Source organism: Perca fluviatilis, chromosome 8 (assembly GCF_010015445.1).
Source record: "Perca fluviatilis chromosome 8, GENO_Pfluv_1.0, whole genome shotgun sequence".
Taxonomy (NCBI): domain Eukaryota; kingdom Metazoa; phylum Chordata; class Actinopteri; order Perciformes; family Percidae; genus Perca; species Perca fluviatilis.
Genome location: NC_053119.1, coordinates 14,222,834 through 14,244,066, shown reverse-complemented (window position 1 = coordinate 14,244,066; position 21,233 = coordinate 14,222,834). Strand labels below are relative to the sequence as shown.

Below are 21,233 nucleotides of genomic sequence, written 5' to 3'. Positions count from 1 at the left end.
AACTTGTGTTACTTTCCTCTTTTTATGAAATAAAATGTTGAACATTTAAAACATGCCAAAGACTTGCTGCTTTTTTTGTTATGTCTTTTATTCTGCAAATAAAATGTATTAACTGCCTAATTTCCTGCAATATTATCTTGTGTGATATATTAAATGGAAATATAGGGCTGCACCTCTGCAAGGTTTGTTGTATACTGTCCAGTATCAGGGTAACATTCAGAGGCCAACAAGGAGATGGGCCTCTTGTTACACCAGCAATGATAAGCCTATCGTAAAGTAGTTAATGACATCCGTTTGCTTGTTGAAAGGGATCAGCATGAATAGTTAATTACATTACTGCACCGTGGCCACAGTGGACAGATTAGGGGTTTATGTGGGGATGTGACTGCATGTAAAGTTCAAAGTTTAAATTCAGGTTAACGTGTATCGTTTTGTCAAAAAGAGGGGAAGGACACACAAAAAGCAGTGTCAGATTTCAGAGTGTGTGTCTGTGTTGTACAGCAACGACAGCTTTGTGTTTGTAGTTTGATCACATGTGCCCGGTGCATCTGCTGGTAGCTGCTGGGCTCGGGACATTTGGTCCTGTTCGAGTGTTTCCTCTTCCTCCAGCCTCAGTAAAGTCGTTTCTCGTAACTAAGCGTGAAACAATTGAAAGAAAAAGAAGAGTGTGTGAAAAGTGTTTTTGTGCGTTGCTGTAAACGCAATCTTGGATGGAGATGAATAGATGAAAGAAGAAGATGAAGTTGTGATAACCACATGGATGTACTTACATGGCACAAAAGAATATCTAAAGTGATAGCATGGGTAAGAAAAGAGGAAGAGAGAAGAAACTTTTTGATGCCGCTAAGCACAGGTAAATTCCATTTGATAGTAAAAGGTTTCTGAATATCAGTAAAGCTTAGACACACATTGTTAGTGCACATGTAGTAAAAAAGGGTTTGCAGAGGAGGGGGAAAGATCAGAAGCCGGGGGTCAGGGGTCAGAGGTCAGACTCACGAGTGGAGGCCGTGGACTCCTCCCTCCATCTGAGCAGACATGGTTCTCTTCTCAAACTTCAGCTCTCCAGAGTACATCATTGACCTGGTGCAAAGACACATAGCTCATCGTCAAAAGTCAAAAGTCCTTATACAATAAAAGCACACACTATTTCACACTTACCGTAAAATGGACAAACTCTTGGCTCCTATGTCCTGACAGCCATGTTGGATACCAGCAATGAGGTATGGGACAAACTTATGGATGGAGCCTTTATCTGTTACTGATCCTGAGACACCTTGAGCCACCTTCACCTTATCTCCCTCGCTGGAACACAATCCACACAGAGTAAGAGATAAATGTGTCACCATGACATTAAACGATTATACATTTTTCAAAGGACCTCTGTAACTCCACTCCCTCACCTAAAGTAGCGTTTCTGACTGTTATTTTTCTCCATGGCATCCAAGGAGCCCATTCCTCTGTACTTTTTCAGACGGACACCATCTGAAAAGAAATATTCTCCTGGAGCTTCAGTGGTTGCCGCGAGCAACGACCCCATCATCACTAAGGGGCAGAAATATGAGGGGACAAAAAAAATGGGATGTCGTTATGCTGTGCGCAAAGAACAGGCATGGGCAAAAAGACTACACTTCTTTTATTTGGAAAAGGTAGTCCATTGGTTAAAAAAAACAACAACAAAAAACTATGTCATTACATATAAGTGTCTACTGAATGATCCAAATGTAAATCACAAAACTGTTTCCTGTGGAAACAGGAGAACAGAAATCTACCTGTAGATGCTCCCAGGGCCAGAGCCTTCACCACATGTCCAACAGTCTGAATGCCTCCATCAGCAATTACTGGCACCCCAAAACGTCGGGCATACTCTGCAACCTTGTACACCGATGTACCTTGGGGCCGTCCACATGCCATCACTGAGGAGCAAGAGCATAATGTTTTATAGCATAAACCTGCTTTATCACATGTAAACTAACTTGCAGATTTGTTGACTTTAAAAAATATCTTAAACCCGCTGCTGCTCACAGTACTGCACTCTTGATCATACCTTCCTGGGTGATACAGATAGAGCCACACCCCATGCCCACCCTCAGGGCATCCACACCGGCATCTATGAGGTTTTTGGCCTGAGCAGCTGTCACCACTAGAGGGACACAGAGGCACAGACAAGAGCTCAATGTGAGAGACATGAGTAATAGGTTTCAGAATATTTCCGCAGCACAAATGCAGAAGAATGCTCTGTGACAGGAATTAGAGCTTACCATTTCCTCCAACTACCTGCAGATCATTATATTTCTGTTTGATGTAGTTTATCATGTTGATTTGATACACTGAGTTTCCTTGGGAGGAATCCTGTTATCCAAACAAGTGAAATAGTTTCAATGAGAGATGAAGCACCTACTGGATCTTTGATTTAAAACAGTGAATACGTCAATTAGAACAGTTCACGTTTAATAGAATAAAAAGAAACTCCAAAGCCACCATTTGTGTTGACTTTTACATCACATTACATTACATGTCATTTATCCGACGCTTTAATCCAAAGTGACTTCCAATAAGTGCATTCAACCGTGAAGGTGCAAACACCAAACCAAGTCCAGCAGGACTCCAGTATATTAACATTTATATGTATGCAACATTTATATATATATATATATATATATATATATATATATATATATATATATATATATATATATATATATATATATATATATAGACATCATAATCTTCTTAGCTAAGTTGTATTTTTTTAGTACTATTTTGTGCTATGACATCAAAATCAAATTGCTAACTTTTCAAAATCAGATCACAGTCAAAACCTACCAGGACTACGACATCCACCCCAGCCTGCATGAGGAGCTCCAGTCTGTACTTGTCGTCCTCCCTTGTACCGATAGCAGCACCACACAGCAGTTGTTTGCGGGAGTCTTTGGAAGCCAGAGGATAATCTCTGTTCTTCTTCAAGTCAGTCCTAGCAATGATGGCAACCAGCTCATCACTGTCATTGACTATGGGGAGCTTACCTAGGAGAGTCCGAGTGTAAAATGAGTGACAGAAATAAGAGAAAGTGCTGGTTACTTTTGCTCTACTGTAGCGTGACCTGCTTCACAGATTTACCTTTTTTGCTACGTTGCAGTATATCATTCGCCTCTTTTAGTGTGACTCCAGCGGGTGCAACAACTAAATCTTCCCTTTTGGTCATTGCCTGAATCAAAAAGAGGTTTAATTGAAGTGCATGTATGTCAATATACCACCAACTTATTTGACAGCATATGTTTGCTGCATATATTATGTTTTTACACACATGCAAACATTAACACATCAGCTATTCACAAACCTCCTCCAGGGGTCTGTCATGGTCCTTCTCAGACAGAAAGTCAATGTCTCTGGAAGTGACAATGCCAACCAGCTTGCTGCCCATCTTGCCGGTCTCTGTAACAGGGATCCCAGAGAAACCATGGCGTGTCTTTGCCTCAAACACGTCCCCAACTGTGTGTCGGGGACTCATCACCACTGGGTCTGTAATAAAGCCCTGCTCAAATTTCTGGCAACAACAAAAAAGCAAGTGTTGAATGAGTATAGGCCATTCATTGTATATTGTTTTCATCTTATTGTGAAATACAGCTGTTGTGGTACAGTGTCACTGATTAAATTCTCTGTCAATTGTAAGTTCATGTCTTTGTCGACTTTGTCCATCGTACCTTGACTTTGCGCACCTCGTTGGCCTGGAACTCAGCAGTACAGTTATGATGAATTATTCCAATCCCACCCATCAACTTCAGTCCAGCCAACCAGGGAAATGAGAGGAAAGAATTCATTGATGAAATAATTGAAACTGAAAACCTATCCACTTTTCTTGTACACTTTTGGCAGAGTCTGTGGAACAGGATGATGCTAAGCTGAGGGAACGATCCGGTATGGTGTGTGTGAAAGGTGGTGCTGTGCTTGTACTCACTGCCATGGCGATGGCCATGGATGACTCTGTGACTGTGTCCATGGGAGATGAAATAAGAGGTGTCTTCAGGGTTATCTTCCTTGTCAATGCAGAGGTTAGATCCTAAGAATGGAGTACATTTGGAAACAGAATCATCATCTTATGATCCTAAAAAGACTGATAAACACATATATCAAAGTAAATCTAAAATGACATGACATAAAAGAACGTATGTACAGTGTTGCAGCTGCACATTTGTTAACCAAATGTTAAGGTTTGTTTTTATTTTACTGAGTAATGCGCCTAAAAGCCAAATTGGGCAGATTAGAGGCCAACTTGTGCAATTCACCTGCTGAGTGTTGGATGAATGTGTGTGTGTGTGTGTGTGTGTGTGTGTGTGTGTGTGTGTGTGTGTGTGTGTGTGTGTGTGTGTGTGTGTGTGTCTGTTTGAACACCTATCCAGCAATAACACATGTGACCCAGCCATGAAATTAATTGAATGTCCCAGCAGAGCTTGCAAAGACGAAAACAGTGCAAGCCAAATAAACAACCTTGTGCTCTAAGGAACATAACAAAGATTTAGAGATCCGTTACAAGGATTACAGCAAAACCTGCCTCTGCGTGTGCATTATTGTCAAGAATATGAAATATCAGCAAACATTTGTTTTATTGAGGTCAAGGACAAGATCATGTTTCTGGCCCGAAGGAATGACATGCCAGAGTTAACATGAAAAAAGACAAATGCAAATATTCATGTTGTTCCAAAGAAATTGTTCTTTGTGCATCACCTACAAAAAAAAACAACAACAATAAACTGTGCACCAGGGAACAGTATGCAGTCTGTGGCGTGTGAATATGCTGGACTGTGTTATGATACTCACCACCTCTTCAGAAGTAAAATCTATGAAACCAGGGAGGATCAAGAAGTCACTGCGAGGAGAGACAAAATAGACACATGTAAACATCTCGCATTGGAACTGGGTAAGTATGACATAAATGAAATGATCAATATTTCTAATAACATTCACCACCATAAACACCATAAACAAGGATCATGTAGCTTTAGTTGTTTATGTGAACCATTTAGCGGATATTATATTCCTACAAAGCAGCAGTTTTTTAAACGTAGCTGACAGTGAGCAGACATAATCTGTCATCATTTCAACCCACTGAAATGCTCTACATTTATAAACCCTGCATATAGCCTCCATTAAGGAAACTACACCGTGCCACCCATTAACACACTGATAAGTCCACACACACACACACACACACACACACACACACACACACACACACACACACACACACACACACACACACACACAAACACACACACACACACTGCTTTTAATGTCTGTACCACCACTCAGAGTCATCCTTGAAAGTAGTATTACTCATTGTAATCCTCCATATAAAACTATAAAACCCAAGCCAGTGTATCATCACTGATATTACAAAACATTTAATGGAAGATATTGCATAACTCTAATGTGTGCTTCTGTGAGTGCACATGCATGCATACCAGGTGGGCATGTACTTCCGTGTCAGTGTTAAGAGTGAAATACCATAAAATAGGCCGGTAAAATTCATCTGTGTAAACATTTCTTACTTATATGTTAGCCCATCGCCGATAGCAAAGAGTTGTTGTGCTGTCAATCCATCTTCAGGAACATAACCTGTGCCTCCACTGATCAAGTAGTCTGCCATGCTGACGTATAAAAACACACACACATGCAGACATGATATAACTGAAAATATGAAATGCAGGGTCTGTTATATATTTAATACATATTTGGCAAGTGTATAAATATATGACAATTAATAGGTGACACTTATTTCTAGCATGTACTTCACAGCACCATAGAGTTAATTGTGTTAATTGTGTGTTCTTGACCTTACACACATAGCCAGATCCTACAACAAATGTTGGACTGGAGACAGGAAATGCTAACAAAAGGAATCCGTCCTGTTCTTGGGATACTCTTTCTATGCACCTATGACGGCAGTGCAGCAGATAAGAGGATTTGGCTGGCTGCCCAGGTAGCTGATAAAGGGGTTTGTAAAAGCGCATAACCATTTAGGCTAGAAAGCATAAACATCTCAGTGGCTGCCAGAGATAGAAGTTATAAGGTTTCACACAATCACTTCTGCAAAGCAGAGATGGGCATGACCTTACAGTATATGAAGTGTGGTGATAGACCGAGTATGAGACTGACCTCTCTGGTTCATAGCCAGCTTGGATACGTGTAGCGCTGTATCGCTGGGCTGCAGTCTCATGCCCATGTCCATGTGGCGCTGGGTGGGCATAGGCCCCGTAGGGGTGAGGTTGTTCCCCATCTCTGTTTGAGATGCGAGGTCGTGCTGGTTCCATGTCCCCTACAATTCTCCGGTAGTCAATTTGGTAAGTGTCCCTCTCCCCGTCTCCAAACCGTTCATAACCATGACCCTCCATCTCTAAGAAATCCAGGGCTACAACCTCCACAGGGCCCCACCACCTCACACACACACACACACACACACACACACACACACTTCACGCACTTATGACTTGTTTCATAGACACAAAGTTACACCCTCACACTCCTATTATACAGTGGCTCCTGCAGCTCCCACACACAGCACTCCTAAACTCCTAATGCTTTGAGTGCATGTTCACACAAATACCTTTCAGACGCACCTGACACGGGAGGAAGCTATTTGCCATCTGTTTTGTGGCCAGCACAGCAGTTAAACCAAAATGGCCAGAATTTGTAAAAATCTCAAAACTGCAGATGCAGCAGCAATGAATGTCCCTCAAAATAATGTTGTTTGCCCTGAGAAGAGTTTGTAATCCAGTGTGTCAGCTCTCATTCCTGGAGTTGGAGGCTAGTAAGGCCCTCAGGTAGGGGCACAGAGTTTGGCGAACCTGTTGCTGAAGTCGACTATCTTGTCTAATCCATGAACGTCCCCTAGCTGGAGACACAAAGAGCCGCAGGGGAGGAGAGTCAGGGCTTGCTTAGGTGGCGGAGATTCGTCCCCCTGGAGCACCCAGAATGCGCTGCTGCTTGGATATCTGTGGAGCTTCTCTTCACTCTGTTCTCCCGGTGCCTGCTGAGCTTAACTCTGTTTCTGACAGTAGCAGACGTCACACTCCCACAAAGAGGATTGGGAGCATTAATGCAGGATGGGGTGGGGTGAGACGGGTGTATAGGGTGGAGTGATGCAGTAGGACTGAGGAGGAGAAGGATGGGTCAAGATGACACTTAAACACACTTTCACCTTGGAGGATTACAATAGTATTAAGGTTTGTTGTTGTTTTTTGTCTTGATCAGTTCACTGTTTGGACCAGTAATCACATTGAGAGTACAGTTAGTAAATAGAAAACCTGTAGATTACTGAGAACTGAGAAAGGAGAGTAACTTTGTTTCCTGGGAAGCCCTCGACACCATCATCTGCAGGTGACTGACTGACTGCTTGTGACAGTTTCTGAGGGATTGGACTAGAAAAGCCTCTTACCCTGTCTGTCTGTCTGTCTGTCTGTCTGTCTCTCTCTCTCTCTCTCTCTCTCTCTCTCTCTCTCTCTCTCTCTCTCTCTCTCTCTCTCTCTCTTTCCACTGGAGGAATCAAGCAGCATCCCCCCCTTCATAATGCTAGTAATGGCAAAAATGTTTTGTCGCTGATAATTAAGAACTCAGAACTCACTATGTTACTTTCTGAGCTGAAAAGGAGAAAGTGAGGACTCATAATTTTCTTTCTTTTCTGAAACAATATGTTTATTAGTGAAATATCAAAAACATCTCAACAAATGATATACACACTTGACTTTATACAAAGGAATCAAATATATGATTTTTTTCATAAAAGATGAAACCGCAGCGGGAGAGGCAAGAAAGTTTTTCACCTGCAGAAAATGCAGGAAGGCCACAAGTTCCTTAAAATTAGCCACCTGAGGGAAAAGAAAGTGAAATTAAAACATTGGATGACATGTCATGGAGTTAACTACCATGTTTGATAATTTTTACAGAAGGAAATCCTACCTAGCCTCTTCACTAGTTCGGGATGATGTTTTTTGAGGGCGTTGTAGAAGGCTGCTTTGACCACTACCCCTCCTGAACGAATTGGCCCACTGTAAAGCACTCTCATTTGAGCCTGCGTTGTCGCCTTAGCTTCAACACACGAGTAGGCTTCAGGGTTGACCATGTCTCCAAGCTCCTCTGTTATTGCCATTACCTCGATAACGCGTTGAATCAACTCGGCCCTGTTGTTTTCGACAAACTTTGCTGTTTTGAAATATAAAAGAATGAACATAAAAAGCGAAATTAAATTATTAATGTGTCTTAATGTGATTGAAACAAGACTTTTTCATCACATTAAAATGACAGAAATACTCACCTTTATCTTCATCACTCATTATTTTAGTAGAAACACTGACAGAGTTCTGTTTGCAAAAGTAAAAAGCTCTTTCAGTCTATATTGTGTAATTTATTTTGTGCATTGAAAAATGCATTATACACGCGTTTCAGAATCCCAGTCTAAAACAACGGGATTGTTTCTATTTGTTTTCTCCAAATGACGTGTGGTATAGCAGGATAATAAACTGAGAATGTTATGTCCATTTCCATCAAAATAATATTAATTTCAATTAATGAGACAAAAAATATAACAAAATAAACAAATAAACAATATTCCTATGACATATATCTTGGTTGTATGTTTCTCAACTTCCAGTGAGTCAAAGGTCAAAGGGTATTTGGCATACCTGTGTTGAAGACCTTTTCGTTTTTGTAAGTATCATTTTATTATCAACAGTATCATTTGACTCTGACTGTTCTGAAAAAGAGAAAGAAACATCACGTTTGATTTTGAAAAAGTAAGGAATAACTTATGAGGACACACTCACTTGACCCACTAACAATCTACCTGGTGTCTGAAGAGGAACGTTGAATGCCCAGCTTGGTTGATTACTGTTTGGTGACTCCTAAAGTACAACAGGGAGAATATATTATATATTAGAGAAAGAAATAAACCACTTCAAAGTCTTCCTCCTAAATTATAAATCATGGTTAATCTGCACTATATTTCATTTTCTGAAATTAAATTCATGAGTTGTACCAGTCTTGTCGAGACGTCAAGGACCGCCTTATGAATTCCCTTCTCGTGCTTTGTTAAGACGTTCTCAGTTACTTCAAGGCAGCCTAAAACAGAAACAAAGTTTCAATTTATTATATATTAATACATAGTGTATGTGTCAAGCTAGTCTACAAGGATTCTAAGCTCATTTGCTTGAAGTATATAGTTTAGAGTAGAAAATGTTGTAATATGGTGACAACAATAACAAATGTTCACCTTGAAAGGTAGGCCTCTTGAAAGGACTTCCATCCCAGCACCTCTTCATGAGGTCAACCAGTTCTTCCAACCCATCAACCATCAGCTTCATCTTGTCAATTTCCTCACAGCAAGGTCTGTCCCCTTCAGGGATCCTCAGTTCCACAAGAGCATAACTAGCCGCTACAGAACATGTGATATAATGATGAAGATATGCATCAAAAGATGCAAACACTGAGCGTGGGAGCTGGAGCTGGACATAAACAGTACTGTACATACAGTGCTTAGTTTAGTTGTAAACTGATCAATTATGAAGGGAAACAGCACAGAGGAGAAAATAGACGGCATAATGTGATTTCATTGGATAAAATATTAGAAAATTGAAGTGCCAAAAAAAGAAATACTATTTAGTGGCATATATTAGGACAATAAAATAAACTACACCTACTTGGATAGGGCTCTTTACCCCTAAGAATGGACCAGAGCAGGATACCATAGCTGATCAAGAGAGAGAAAGAGTTTTTCAGTAAAAGGTTACTGTGATTCTGTCAAGGTTTTTAATATGGGTAGTATTATTCTATGTTATGTCCAACCTGTATCTGTCAAAGGCACGGACAGGTTCATATGATGCTTTAAAAGCCTCGGGAGGCATGTACTTGTATGAGCCTCCAATCTCCCCTGTTGTTTCTCTGTTGCTGTTTAAAGCACTGGTGGAAACTCTGGACAGACCAAAGTCTGCTAGCTACAGAGAAAGAAGGAAAACATAATATTAAATATAATTACATTGGCTTTATATCTACATAAGAGTTTAGGTTGATGGCACTCTACCTTGGCATTAAGGTCCATAGTCAGCAGTACATTACTTGGCTTTAGGTCGCCGTGCATAAGGTTCTTTGAATGGAGGAAGGTCATGCCTAGAGCCACTTGATGGGCTAAGCGGAAGGCCAGGGGCCACGGTAGAGGGCCAGAGACTTCTTCCTGCAGGGACTGAACAGATCCTCTTCCCATGAACTCCATCACTATTCCATGTTGCACAGATGTTGTATTACCAGGCGGATATCCCTGATAAGTTCCATAGCGCCTCAACACAAACTCACAGGAAGCCTTATCCATATGATTAGCTTCATCACACAGTTTAGTGAAGGAGCTGGAATGAGGTAGGTAACTGTTAAAAGGACTAAAAAAAAAAAAAAAAAGCAAAAGAGACATTCACTTTTTAAATAATAATTTTATATATGCATGAATTAATCATTTGAACTAAGTCCTTCAAGTTACAAAAAACATACACATATTAAAAAATTTACCAAACACCCTCGTTAAGTATCTTTATGGCCACATCAAATCCCCAGTCCTTATGCCTGGTCTTGTAGACATGGCCGAATCCCCCAGAGCCAACTAACTCCCATTTCTCCAAGCTCGTGCCACAAACTAGCTCAGTCTTCTGGCTTGGCAGTGCCATCTCCTGTTGAACTCAGGTAGAACAACTGCAACCGCAAATCTATTCAAAAATATGAAAATAATTTGAAAACAAAGCTGCCAAACATAAAAAAGTCGCACAATGGCTGCTTCGATATTTGTTTTTATACACTATGTTGTAAGTACTGCATATACTGTGCCCTTGCTTTTAGCACCACATTAGATTAAAAGCAACTTTTGATTGTGAAGACACATTTTCCACTAACATGTCCCTTATGTTTTGTTAAAAAAAGAAAAAGCTGGCTTCTACTCACCATATATCCCCTCACGCCGCGTGTGGGTACATTAAGATTCAAGAATTAGTTCATACGAAAGTTGTGGCAAAACAAGTACAGTAGGTACAAGTTTCCTGTTTCTGTTCTCTGAGCAGCCTGAAGCTCAGCTGGGGGGAGGAGTTTACTGGGGCTTATGAGGGAGGCCAGTGTCGCCCATACCACACCACAGAGTATTTTTCCATTTTGTTTCTATTTTTAGTGACTATAAAAATGATGTGATACATATTTTAACTTCCTTAAGGATACATGAAGCAAGCACTGTAAGAGGAAGTTATGAAGGGCACTGGGTTTTTCTTATCTGAATGGGGTGGGGATGTGGTAAGAAAAGTATTATTGCAGATGTGGCAATCTCCTCCCATCTATAACGTGTTTGCTGCTTTTGGTGTGTGATCCAGCCTATGGAAGCTTTGCTGTGACTGAGACTTAATCGTTTATATTAGTCACCACCGAGTGACCTTAAAATAGATGAAGAATATACATGTGATCTCTCATCAGACCAAAAAAATCTTTTGTGAGTAAATGTGAATTATTCTTTAAGTTTAGTTCTACACTCTAAATATCTGATTTTGTTAGACTTTACAGTAAAGTCCTCCTCCAGACACATTTTAAATGTTTGTTAAAATACTCTGCTGTGATTGATCGTGCGCCAAAAAAACACTAGCAGACGTATCAGAATGGTTAGTGAGGTATATTAACATCCTACTTTATTCTGATCATTCTATAACTTGTATTTAGGTCATATCTGAACTATCTATATGTAGCTAGAAGTGATGAACTTTAGCCTACTTTCAGAAGACACATCTGGAAAAGTGTTATCAATGGGGCCCTCCAGGACAGAGCCAGTTGGCATGAAGCCATTGGTCAGTTATCGATCCCACAGCAATTCATGGAATATACACATGTGGCACACACACAAAGAACTTTAGAGTGACTTTTGAGAATCTGAGAAGCGGTCCTCTCCGAGTTCTGCAGAGCTTGTACATGATGCTGATTTCTTTGATGTAAATAAACCTTTATAATCAAGAAACAGTGTCGACGGATTCCTTTCCACCCAGCAATGCAGCATCGCTACAAAATACACCACATATTTGGCGTCACGAACTTCGGGCGAGTTGGGACCGCGGCCGCATCACTGGGGGGCTTCGACGGACTGACTTCCGCTTCCAAAGGCTAGCGAAAAGGGTGAGCATTTCTCGCAAGTTTGGGGCGTCAGTTAGTTCATTGAGGCTGTGTGTGTGCTGTCTGGTCGCACCGTTTCGGATCTGTGCGTGGGCCATGTTGTGATTGCTGTGTGGTTGGGACTCGGTTTTAAATTTGGTTTGCGTTGTGAGCCAACGCAAAAAGGGGGAAATAGAGGAAAAGTGAAGTAAAGTGGAGAACAGAGGATAATGTGTACTATAGCCTAATTAGTAACGGGTGAGCTAAAATAACCATGCGAGAGCGCAAAAATAAGCTAAAATAACCATGCGGGAGCGCAAAAATAAGCAAAAATAACCATGCAAGAGTGCAAAAATAAGCTAAAATAACCATGCGAGAGCGCAAAAATAGGCTTTAAGGAATCACATTGGATTTAAAAAAAAAAAAAGAGTTGATAACCCTGGCTAGGGAAATTTGTCTTGGAGAAGATAAAGGGAAATAAGAGAAAATAAAGGAAATAAGGGGAATAAGGAAATAAGGATAATAACGCCGTTAATTTGGTTAAAGACCTTGGATAAGGCGAGACTAGCTCAGGCCACAAAACCTGAAAATGACTAGGTGAAGTTTCAGGTCAGTTCTAGGAACTGGGGGTGTAGAATAAACTGCAATGGAAATTACGGATTTCATGGGTTGACGAATTTATGTCTGAAGTAATCTCGCATTGTAGTCTATACCTCAAAAGGTAACAGAAATTCAAGAAAAAGGAAACGGCGGAATCATGCTTTAGGAATTGTAGGCCTATAATGAATGCATTCTTGTTGCTGAATAACTAGTTTTCATGTGTGTATGAGAGACAGAGAGTGTGTGTGAGAACAGCGGTGCCTCTGCGGTGTGTGATAGACTGTGTGTGCGTGGCTTATGTCATGATGATATTTTGTTCATTAAATATATATATATATACATATGAATATCTGTTTTGGTTGGGAACAGGAGTTTAAGTTACGATATTCTGGTTATTACGGTTAAAACTATGAGTCGTTTCCAAAGTTTGTTAAAGAGTGAGTCTTTTCTTGAGAGAACGTTTTTGAAAATCTGTTAAAACTATGAGTCCCCTTTGGAGCAGGGGCGTAGGCAGAAATAGTATTTTGGGCGGGCCAGTACAAAAGTGGGTGGGCCATTTTCTAAAAGACGAAGTAGCAAAAAGGACTAACTGAAAAAAACAGCAACGATTTTACCTTCCAACATACTGCATTACAACGACAATAACAGTACTGTCTACAACATGCTCAACCAACAAAGCTCTGTCTAAAAAGTTTGTACACAACAATATAGCCTAGACAAAAACCTGTAGATTGTAACATACGGCAGCAACAGCAGCATTGGCTCTGCACAGCATTGGCTCTGCACAGCACAGTTATAAAATTAACCCTTTTATTGCTCAAAGTGGCAACTAAACATGAACCCACACAGCAGAGAAGGCATTTACATACTAGAGGACATAGAATAGCCTAGCTACATCAGACAGAAATCACACATGTAACAATGCAACAGCATTGTTGCTTCAGGACTATGGTCAGATCATGAGCAGCAAATGGCTACCAGCAGTAAAAGAAAATCAAAGAATGAAAACTTCCAGCCAAGCATTGTTTAGCTAAATTATGAAAGATATAATGAAAAGTGGCCAGCCAGGTGCCAAATCTTAGACAGTGTATTAAGTCCACGGCAGTGACAGGGTCAAAGAAAACTCAAAACTAGGTCACTCACAGAGAAGTTATACATTTACCATTTCTTACTAAAAATAGGAAGGTTACTAGGTTAGCTAGGTTACTTAATTAATAACACAAGAAGCGTGAAAGACGTTTGACTTAATGTTACCTGTGTGAGGGCCTCCTCTCTCTCTGATGGGCTGTCAGCTCCGCTGGGGAAATGTCTGCACATACTGCAGAAAAGCTCGTCCTTATTTACACTGGATTCCATCCAAGAAAACTGTCCATACCACTTTAAAGATAAGCCATTGTTGTCGCGGTAACGCTTTTAACAGTGCATTGCTTAACACATCCGTGGTAGCTAGCTACGTTGTCTAAACAGCCAGCTAGCTAACGTTAGCTGCTGAAGGCAGCCCGGAGAGTCTGCCTGTTGTTACCATAGCAACCAACTACATTCCGAAGGCGTTTGATCTAGTAATTGTTTGATGGTTTGGTTTAAACAGTTTTGTTTTAATCAGAAGAAAATACACATTAAACACACAGAACTATAATATATATAGTTGAATATTTTTCATAACAAAACATATTTTGATCAAACTTGGCTGGACGGGCCAGTGAGTAAAGTGGGCGGGCCAGTGCCGCCCATTACTGCCTACGCCTCTGCTTTGGAGGGAACGTTTTTGAATGTGTTAAAATATATGAGCCTTCTGGAAGGACGTTATGATCTTATAGAGAAGATATGTTTTAGATAAAAAAAAAAAAAGTATAGGTTGGCAGATTAGGGTAAAATAAGTGAAGAAGAAAAAGAGAGAAAATAGACTATAGTCGAATTAAGAAGTTTCAAAGTAGGATTTGTGTTGTATGTTTTGTGTTGGTTTGTGGGTTTTGTTTTGTGTTGCTGAGTTGGGAGTGCGATTTTGGAGAACTTGTCACTCTGAAGTTGCACTGGCAACTGAAACTGCGCATGTCTAGAATTTAAGGAATGTTAGGGTCCACAGACGTTTAAGCCACTCCCTGCCTGCACTGGGGTGCTGCAGCCTGTGCTGCAAAGATAAGAAAGGGGGAGACTTTCAGACTTAGGTGCAGCTTGAGGTGCAGTATTCTGTTTGTTAAAGTAGCGGTTGTTTGACTATGAAACTATTTGATTGAGATCCATTGAATCTATAAATGAGAGTTGTGTTGACAGATATAAAGAAAGAAAAATAGAAAAATGTCATAAAACATCTAGAAAAATGGTATAATAATTTAAAATGTCTTTCTAATTAGGAAACCTTAACTATGCTTGCTTCTGAAGCATGAAAAGAAAAATTGGGAGAAAGATTTGAGGATAAAGTAGGCATAAACAAGGCTCAAGCCTGAAGGAAAAAAAAAAAAAAAAAAAGGGGAAGGAAAGAAAGATATTAACAGCTGGCATAGGTGATTTGCATCTGGAACCCAGACCAGTGATTGATCACCCTGGAATAAGAAAATTCCAGCCTCTATACCTCTATTGGAAGTAAGAGATGAGAGGACTGATTGCTGGGCTCCAGGATTGTCACCTCTGCCATTCCAAAATGTTGGATCACTTGTTTTGAGTGGCGAGACATCTAAAATGATTTGACTTTGAATAAAATAATTCAAAATTCGACAATTTTATAAGGTTTTTGATTTTGCTTAAAGTTCTCCACTGTCACATATGGTCATGTCATTGTGCCAAGGAAATGAGTGACATTTGTGAAGGTGGGAAACAGAACAAATGAATCCGATTCCTGTGAAGAAACAGCGAGTTAATTCAATCTTAATGAAACATTAGACTGAGCTGGTTCATATACTTTGTATATTAAAGGGGTAACAATTGTTACAAAAGATAATTAGGAAAGTTGAGAGAAAATGGTAAGCATGTGTTGCAGAAAGGGAAAACAGAAAGGGAAAAGAAAGTTTTATGAGACAATGGAAAGAAAATAAGGCATAACTTTAAGGGAAAGTTAAGGGTACAAAAATGTACTAAGTTAGTTAAAGACAGAAAGAGAGTGTTGTGAAAGTGACAGAAAGACAAAGAAAGAGATTAATGTATTTTTGAATTAGGATAATGGGGTTCATATTAATATTGTTGGTACAGAGATAACTGCAGTATTTGGGCTACAATCTACAGGAGGGTAAACGTTTAGATGAGAGTGGTAAAAAATTGTTATATCACAAGCACCAAAACCTAGGAAAGAGAGACAAATTAGGTAATTTTCAGGAATGACTAATGGTAATTTCCAAGACGAATTGCTTTTAGATATTATTGTGATCCGACATATCACAAATTAAAAAAAAGATTTAGGATTTGTGTAGATGAAACATATGTTTATGAAATATGATGTTTTATTATTGTTGGACTGCCCAACAAATACGCCTACAAGTTTGGTTGAAATGATTAGCTGCTTGAATACTTAGTTGATTGATACAACTACTGTGATCATTTCCAGTTTAAAATGTGGGGACTTTTCTGTGTTGTTACTTTTAGTACTTGAAGTACATATTTTATGATACTTCTCTTACTTAGGTAATATTTTTATAGCAACATTTTGAATCAATGGTGTCATAGGTTATAATGTAGAAAGAGAATTAAGAAAACCAAAATGAGTATGATTAAAGTAGGCTAATGCCTCTTGGAGGAGTTGTGCTTTGTGTTTATTCAGTGTGCCTCGATGGATGTCAGAGCGGACCTGTCTCACTCCCCCACCAAGCTACAGAACCAGTGACGGACAATACCAGACCCTGTACTACATGACCTCAATCCAACAGACACAATATTCAGCGTGCAACTTTGGTCCCATCCCCAACATACTGGCACCAGAAACACCTCTGGAGTTGGAGCAGCAGAAAAGGAGGGGTGACAGATTTGCAACTGCCCATGATTGAGTGGTTGAAGCAGACACCCAGATGGTTTTCAGGGCATGATCAGAGACTGACATTAAAGAAGCAATGTCATACATGCCCACAAAGTACTTTGTTGAACATTCACAGATGAAATGAAGTTTGAGGAGTTCAGCTCAACTTCACCTGGACTCAGAAGATGTATGATGCTGAAATTGATAAAGATCTTTACAGATCTGTTAGGCTGGGCTGCCTGGATTCAAGCGCAGATACGGAAAAAGGTCAGAACAGGTATTGAGGTTTATTGAACAAAAAAAATGAGTGATGCAGGTGCTGGATATCCCCTGGGGCTGAGAGCGGGCAGACAGGTGAGAAGCAGGATCGAGAGAAGAACAAGTGAGGAGCAAACTGGAAGAGGTGGTTGTACTTGGAAGCATGGCAAAAAATGTCTATGCAGATCATGTAGCTCACCAAGTAGAGCTATATAGGAAAAAGGAACATGAGCAGAAAGAACAAGACCGAGAAACTCCCAGAAAACCCAATCGAATGCAGCTGGAGAAAGATAAGGACAGGAAGGACAAGAAGCAGGCACTGGTTATGCAAAATCAGTGTTCACCAAATCAACAGTCACCATTAGTGATTCCAGTTATTATATACCCACAGCTAGCTTCTGGACAGATACAGAACTGGAGAGGAAGAGGAAGAGGACGAGCTGGAAGATATGATCCATATTTTATATCTTCACAAGCGTGTTTCAATTGTGGACAGGATGGACACTTTTCCCGTGATTGCAATATACCAGGATGGAATCCTAGAGGAAATTACAGAAGAGGATTCAGGGGCCAGTTAAGGCCAATTGGAGGACCGATGAACCCTCACAGGGGTCTGGAGCCAGGATTCTAGAGGTGCCCAGAAGATCTGAAAGGAGGTGTCATCAGGCCCGGAAAGAGATCCAACAATTGAGGACAAGGACAGTCACAAGTTGGTATAGATCCCCACAGATGAGCGTGGACATCTGCAGATTGACCAGAGAAGGAGGGGAGAGAGACCGGATTTGCTCTGGCGCACATCAACGCATAACGACGAATAGAAAGTAGGTAATGCACTGACAACACACATTTTGAAAATACATATACTCTAAAGAAGTAATTGGTTCTACTTTTAAAATAGAGTTACTCTTATGTGAACACATCTATATGAAGGGTTAGGATAAGCCTCTAAATTAAGCAACTTGGTATGAAAATCTTACATTTTGTCAGTACCTGGAGATATACATTCTATTCAATTTGAAATGACCTGTGACAGCTTCTAACAAAATTAGTGACAAACATGTTATTTCAGTTGGTGTGTCAGGAAATGTTAAAAGAACATTTCACGGTTTTATTTTTGTGCTCCAGTGACATCAATTTTTGAATATGCATCTATTATTTGAGTGCTGTTCAGATAATTTATTGGGAAGTGATCTCATGTATAAATTTGAATTGGATTAATGTAAAGTTGATACAAACAGCAGATTGAGAGTGCTGTTCTCAGAATTTCATTAAAAATAAGCTTAGAACAATTGTGAGACTATTAGTGAAAATAGCCTGACATTAACATCAGTAAACTATTCTTGGATGTAGTTTGTAAATGCACCTTTTATCTTTAACACAAAAAGAAGGGCAAGTGGTATCACGAGTGTCATTAGGACCATATGGGATGCATGAAAATAGTAACAGTAATAATGTGAGAAAAGATAAGATAACTTCCACTCACAGATATATCTTAGTCAAATGAAAAGTTTTTGCATTGGTTAATTGGTTGTTTACAGTGTATCAGTAATCTGTTCATATTATTCTTTCTAAGTATAGATTCACGAATGGAAATCAGTTATTACAGTCCAATGATGGATCAGCATTTTTTGTCATTTATATAGAGGTTTAGAAATCTGATTTGAATTTCATTATTCTGCATAAGTTGCAGTGGTGTTACTGAAGCCTGTAGGATTCTAACCTGTAGGGTTAGAAGGTAAAATAACTTACAAAGACTCCAGAGTGAAGCTCTGCAATTCATTGAATTTTGATAGAGATTAAAATGTTGGCTTATTAATTACAGAAACAATGTAAGGGAGAGGAACGATTGTTCTGCACATTACATTTGCGAGTAGACTTGGTATGAAGAGTTTAGGATAAGTTTCACAGTTCAACATGTTACACTGATGTGTTGAGATGTTAGTTTAAGTATCAGTCTAAATTTCAATGATGGCTTGCATTGAGCAATGAGAATTCAGTATTGACTAATATATGCATGGTTATAATTGCATAATGTGGCAAGGTGGCTACATTGCTTTATGCTAGTATATTGCTGTGTGTCAGGTTATTTTTCAGCTTCAGTCCAGTTTATACAGGAATGTCAAGTAGATGAGGTTGAAAGAAGGGGTGTTTAACATAAGGAGATCTATTACACCCACTATCTGTTAAATAAACAGTGAAGAGAGAGTTATGTGTGATACATTGTAGAAAGTGCGTAATTATATGCTACAAAATGATTGGCTCTTAAAATAAATTTGGTCTTCTCTATCTAATTGGCTACATCCATATGTGTTAATAAAAAATGGGGAGGTTTATGATTTGGTCAATTTGTTTGATTTAATTTGTTGAAGGTGTGATTGATACATTAGGATAAGAGTTATCTTTAAAATGGCATAACTTTTGTTGCTGACTATCAATGGTCAGCAAAGAGGGATTTGGACATTTCATTTAAAATAAGGCTTTGGTTTAATTTTTAGTCTATGGTTTATGTTTTTACTGTGTGCTTTTTGCATTTAGGGATTTAGGAAGCATATGGGTTAGCTTGTGTTGCAAAAAGAGGGACGCACTTGCTACAGTTCAATCTGATTCTAGTTCTGAAAGTAGAGTGAAGAGAGACAATACACACTTTCGTAATCTTGAATCCTATCATTTGAGGATAAATCTAGGAGTATTGATGGAAAGATATCAATTTTTTATCTGATTTTGCCGTCATTTTCACATTTCTTTGAATATTGTTTAGTGTTTTTTATTTATCAAAGGGGGGAAATGGAATGTGATTCATGTGATTCATATGTGATTCATTCATATTATTTTTGATTTCTGATTCATTCATAGTAATTTTGATTTGTTTTCTTTTATGTGTTGTTTTGCAAAGATACTGGTTGGTGTTCTCTTTTCTTCCAGAAGCATATCGGGTAAATACTTGAATATGGACAATAAAAATGGACTGGAGGATTTTGAACAAGGATACAGTGATGAAATGTTCAGATTCCATCGACGCTACATTGAACGTTCGACACTGCGAAGGAGATGCAGTGGATATATTCTTTGTGTCATATTCATTTTGTATTAAAACTGTTTGAAGAAGAATGTTTTGTTGTGGGATGCACATGGAGACCTCAGATGTTTTTATGTTTTTCTTGACGCTTAGGGACAGCGGGGTCTAGGTAAGGCGAGGTCCTTTTACAGATCCGATGATTTGATCAGTCTAAATTGGGACTTTGTTTTGATTTTATTTTGATTTCTGAGGCTGTCATATGTATTCGATTACACCAAGACATTACATGAATTGATAAAAAGATTTTTAATTGATCTGGAGTACTGAAGGTGGTCGCCTGGGGCAGAGGGGCCGTGAGAGAATTTCTGTCTGCCGGACAGGTTTTTCACTCTTACACTCCATAAAATGTTTGTTTACACTTCCTAGAAATTGTTCACACTCTATGAAAACTTGTGTTATTGCTAAGGTTATACTACAAGAAACATGATGTAATGGAGAGTGTTATTTTGTACCAATCTTACTCCTTTTTGTTTCGAGACTTAATTAGTCTAAGGGGGGAAATGAGGTATATTAACATCCTACTTTATTCTGATCATTCTATAACTTGTATTTAGGTCATATCTGAACTATCTATATGTAGCTAGAAGTGATGAACTTTAGCCTACTTTCAGAAGACACATCTGGAAAAGTGTTATCAATGGGGCCCTCCAGGACAGAGCCAGTTGGCATGAAGCCATTGGTCAGTTATTGATCCCACCCCAATTCATGGAATATACACATGTGGCACACACACAAAGAACTTTAGAGTGACTTTTGAGAATCTGAGAAGCGGTCCTCTCCGAGTTCTGCAGAGCTTGTACATGATGCTGATTTCTTTGATGTAAATAAACCTTTATAATCAAGAAACAGTGTCGACGGATTCCTTTCCACCCAGCAATGCAGCATCGCTACAAAATACACCACATTAGCATCTTTGATTTGTTTAGGTTGTTTGTTAGCTTGTTAGCTTGTTACTGGCAGTGGCTGACACAGCGTATGTCTTTGCCTTTGTTTTGAAAAAAGTGAAACTTAGCTTGCAAAATACCAATACGTAGCCTACCCCTGGCTTCTCCTCGAATGTCCCTTATTTCACCCTAGCTTTATGCTAACGCTATGGAAAGCCCCCTGCAAGTTGATAGGATAGATTCCTTAGATATGTGACGTATGAAACCTTGGCTGTCTGAATCCATGTTTTTGAGCCATTGCTACACTGCAGTTCCAAGGCTGAAA

The 21,233-nt window shown here is 39.5% G+C and overlaps 2 protein-coding genes and 1 long non-coding RNA gene across 6 annotated transcripts; 1 reads left to right on the top strand and 2 right to left on the bottom strand.

The window, feature by feature from the left end:
• Positions 1 to 67: 67 nt before the first annotated feature.
• Positions 68 to 7,056, bottom strand: impdh1a (IMP (inosine 5'-monophosphate) dehydrogenase 1a). Its single transcript, XM_039809485.1, has 16 exons — positions 6,154 to 7,056; positions 5,547 to 5,645; positions 4,816 to 4,864; positions 3,956 to 4,057; positions 3,702 to 3,776; positions 3,338 to 3,544; positions 3,118 to 3,205; positions 2,824 to 3,023; positions 2,259 to 2,349; positions 2,045 to 2,140; positions 1,770 to 1,913; positions 1,401 to 1,542; positions 1,159 to 1,302; positions 997 to 1,080; positions 771 to 787; positions 68 to 633 (listed from the first exon to the last, which is right to left on the bottom strand). The coding sequence occupies exons 1-16, from the start codon at positions 6,387 to 6,389 to the stop codon at positions 530 to 532; spliced, it is 1,878 nt and encodes a 625-aa protein (XP_039665419.1). The 5' UTR covers positions 6,390 to 7,056; the 3' UTR covers positions 68 to 529.
• Positions 7,057 to 7,662: 606 nt separating this feature from the next.
• Positions 7,663 to 11,103, bottom strand: LOC120564468 (receptor-interacting serine/threonine-protein kinase 3-like). Of its 4 annotated transcripts, XM_039809487.1 has the most exons (12): positions 10,972 to 11,102; positions 10,546 to 10,739; positions 10,070 to 10,418; positions 9,835 to 9,983; positions 9,690 to 9,739; positions 9,263 to 9,424; positions 9,029 to 9,111; positions 8,837 to 8,894; positions 8,676 to 8,746; positions 8,309 to 8,354; positions 7,954 to 8,196; positions 7,663 to 7,862 (listed from the first exon to the last, which is right to left on the bottom strand). In XM_039809487.1, the coding sequence occupies exons 2-12, from the start codon at positions 10,698 to 10,700 to the stop codon at positions 7,855 to 7,857; spliced, it is 1,374 nt and encodes a 457-aa protein (XP_039665421.1). In that variant the 5' UTR covers positions 10,701 to 10,739; positions 10,972 to 11,102; the 3' UTR covers positions 7,663 to 7,854. The 4 variants fall into 4 exon arrangements, with proteins under 4 accessions (XP_039665421.1, XP_039665422.1, XP_039665420.1 ...); XM_039809488.1 differs by lacking the exon at positions 7,663 to 7,862 and having other exon boundaries at positions 7,890 to 8,196; positions 10,070 to 10,388; positions 10,972 to 11,103; XM_039809486.1 differs by lacking the exon at positions 7,663 to 7,862 and having other exon boundaries at positions 7,891 to 8,196.
• A 433-nt stretch (positions 11,104 to 11,536) lies between these two features.
• Positions 11,537 to 20,870, top strand: LOC120564470. The gene is made up of 2 exons (XR_005640108.1): positions 11,537 to 17,769; positions 19,871 to 20,870. It is a non-coding gene; the product is annotated as an uncharacterized LOC120564470 (long non-coding RNA).
• The last annotated feature ends 363 nt before the right edge of the window (positions 20,871 to 21,233 follow it).

Excerpts from the sequence above, each read along its gene's own strand:
- impdh1a (XM_039809485.1), bottom strand. The coding sequence starts at position 6,389 with ATGGAGGGTCATGGTTATGAACGGTTTGGAGACGGGGAGAGGGACACT. Across the intron at positions 3,545-3,701 it reads ACGAGGTGCGCAAAGTCAAG|AAATTTGAGCAGGGCTTTAT; the intron begins GTACGATGGACA and ends TGTTGTTGCCAG. Across the intron at positions 1,543-1,769 it reads GGCCCTGGGAGCATCTACAG|TGATGATGGGGTCGTTGCTC; the intron begins GTAGATTTCTGT and ends TCTGCCCCTTAG.
- LOC120564468 (XM_039809486.1), bottom strand. The coding sequence starts at position 10,700 with ATGGCACTGCCAAGCCAGAAGACTGAGCTAGTTTGTGGCACGAGCTTG. Across the intron at positions 9,740-9,834 it reads CGTGCCTTTGACAGATACAG|CTATGGTATCCTGCTCTGGT; the intron begins GTTGGACATAAC and ends TCTCTTGATCAG. Across the intron at positions 8,895-9,028 it reads TTGACGTCTCGACAAGACTG|GAGTCACCAAACAGTAATCA; the intron begins GTACAACTCATG and ends GTTGTACTTTAG.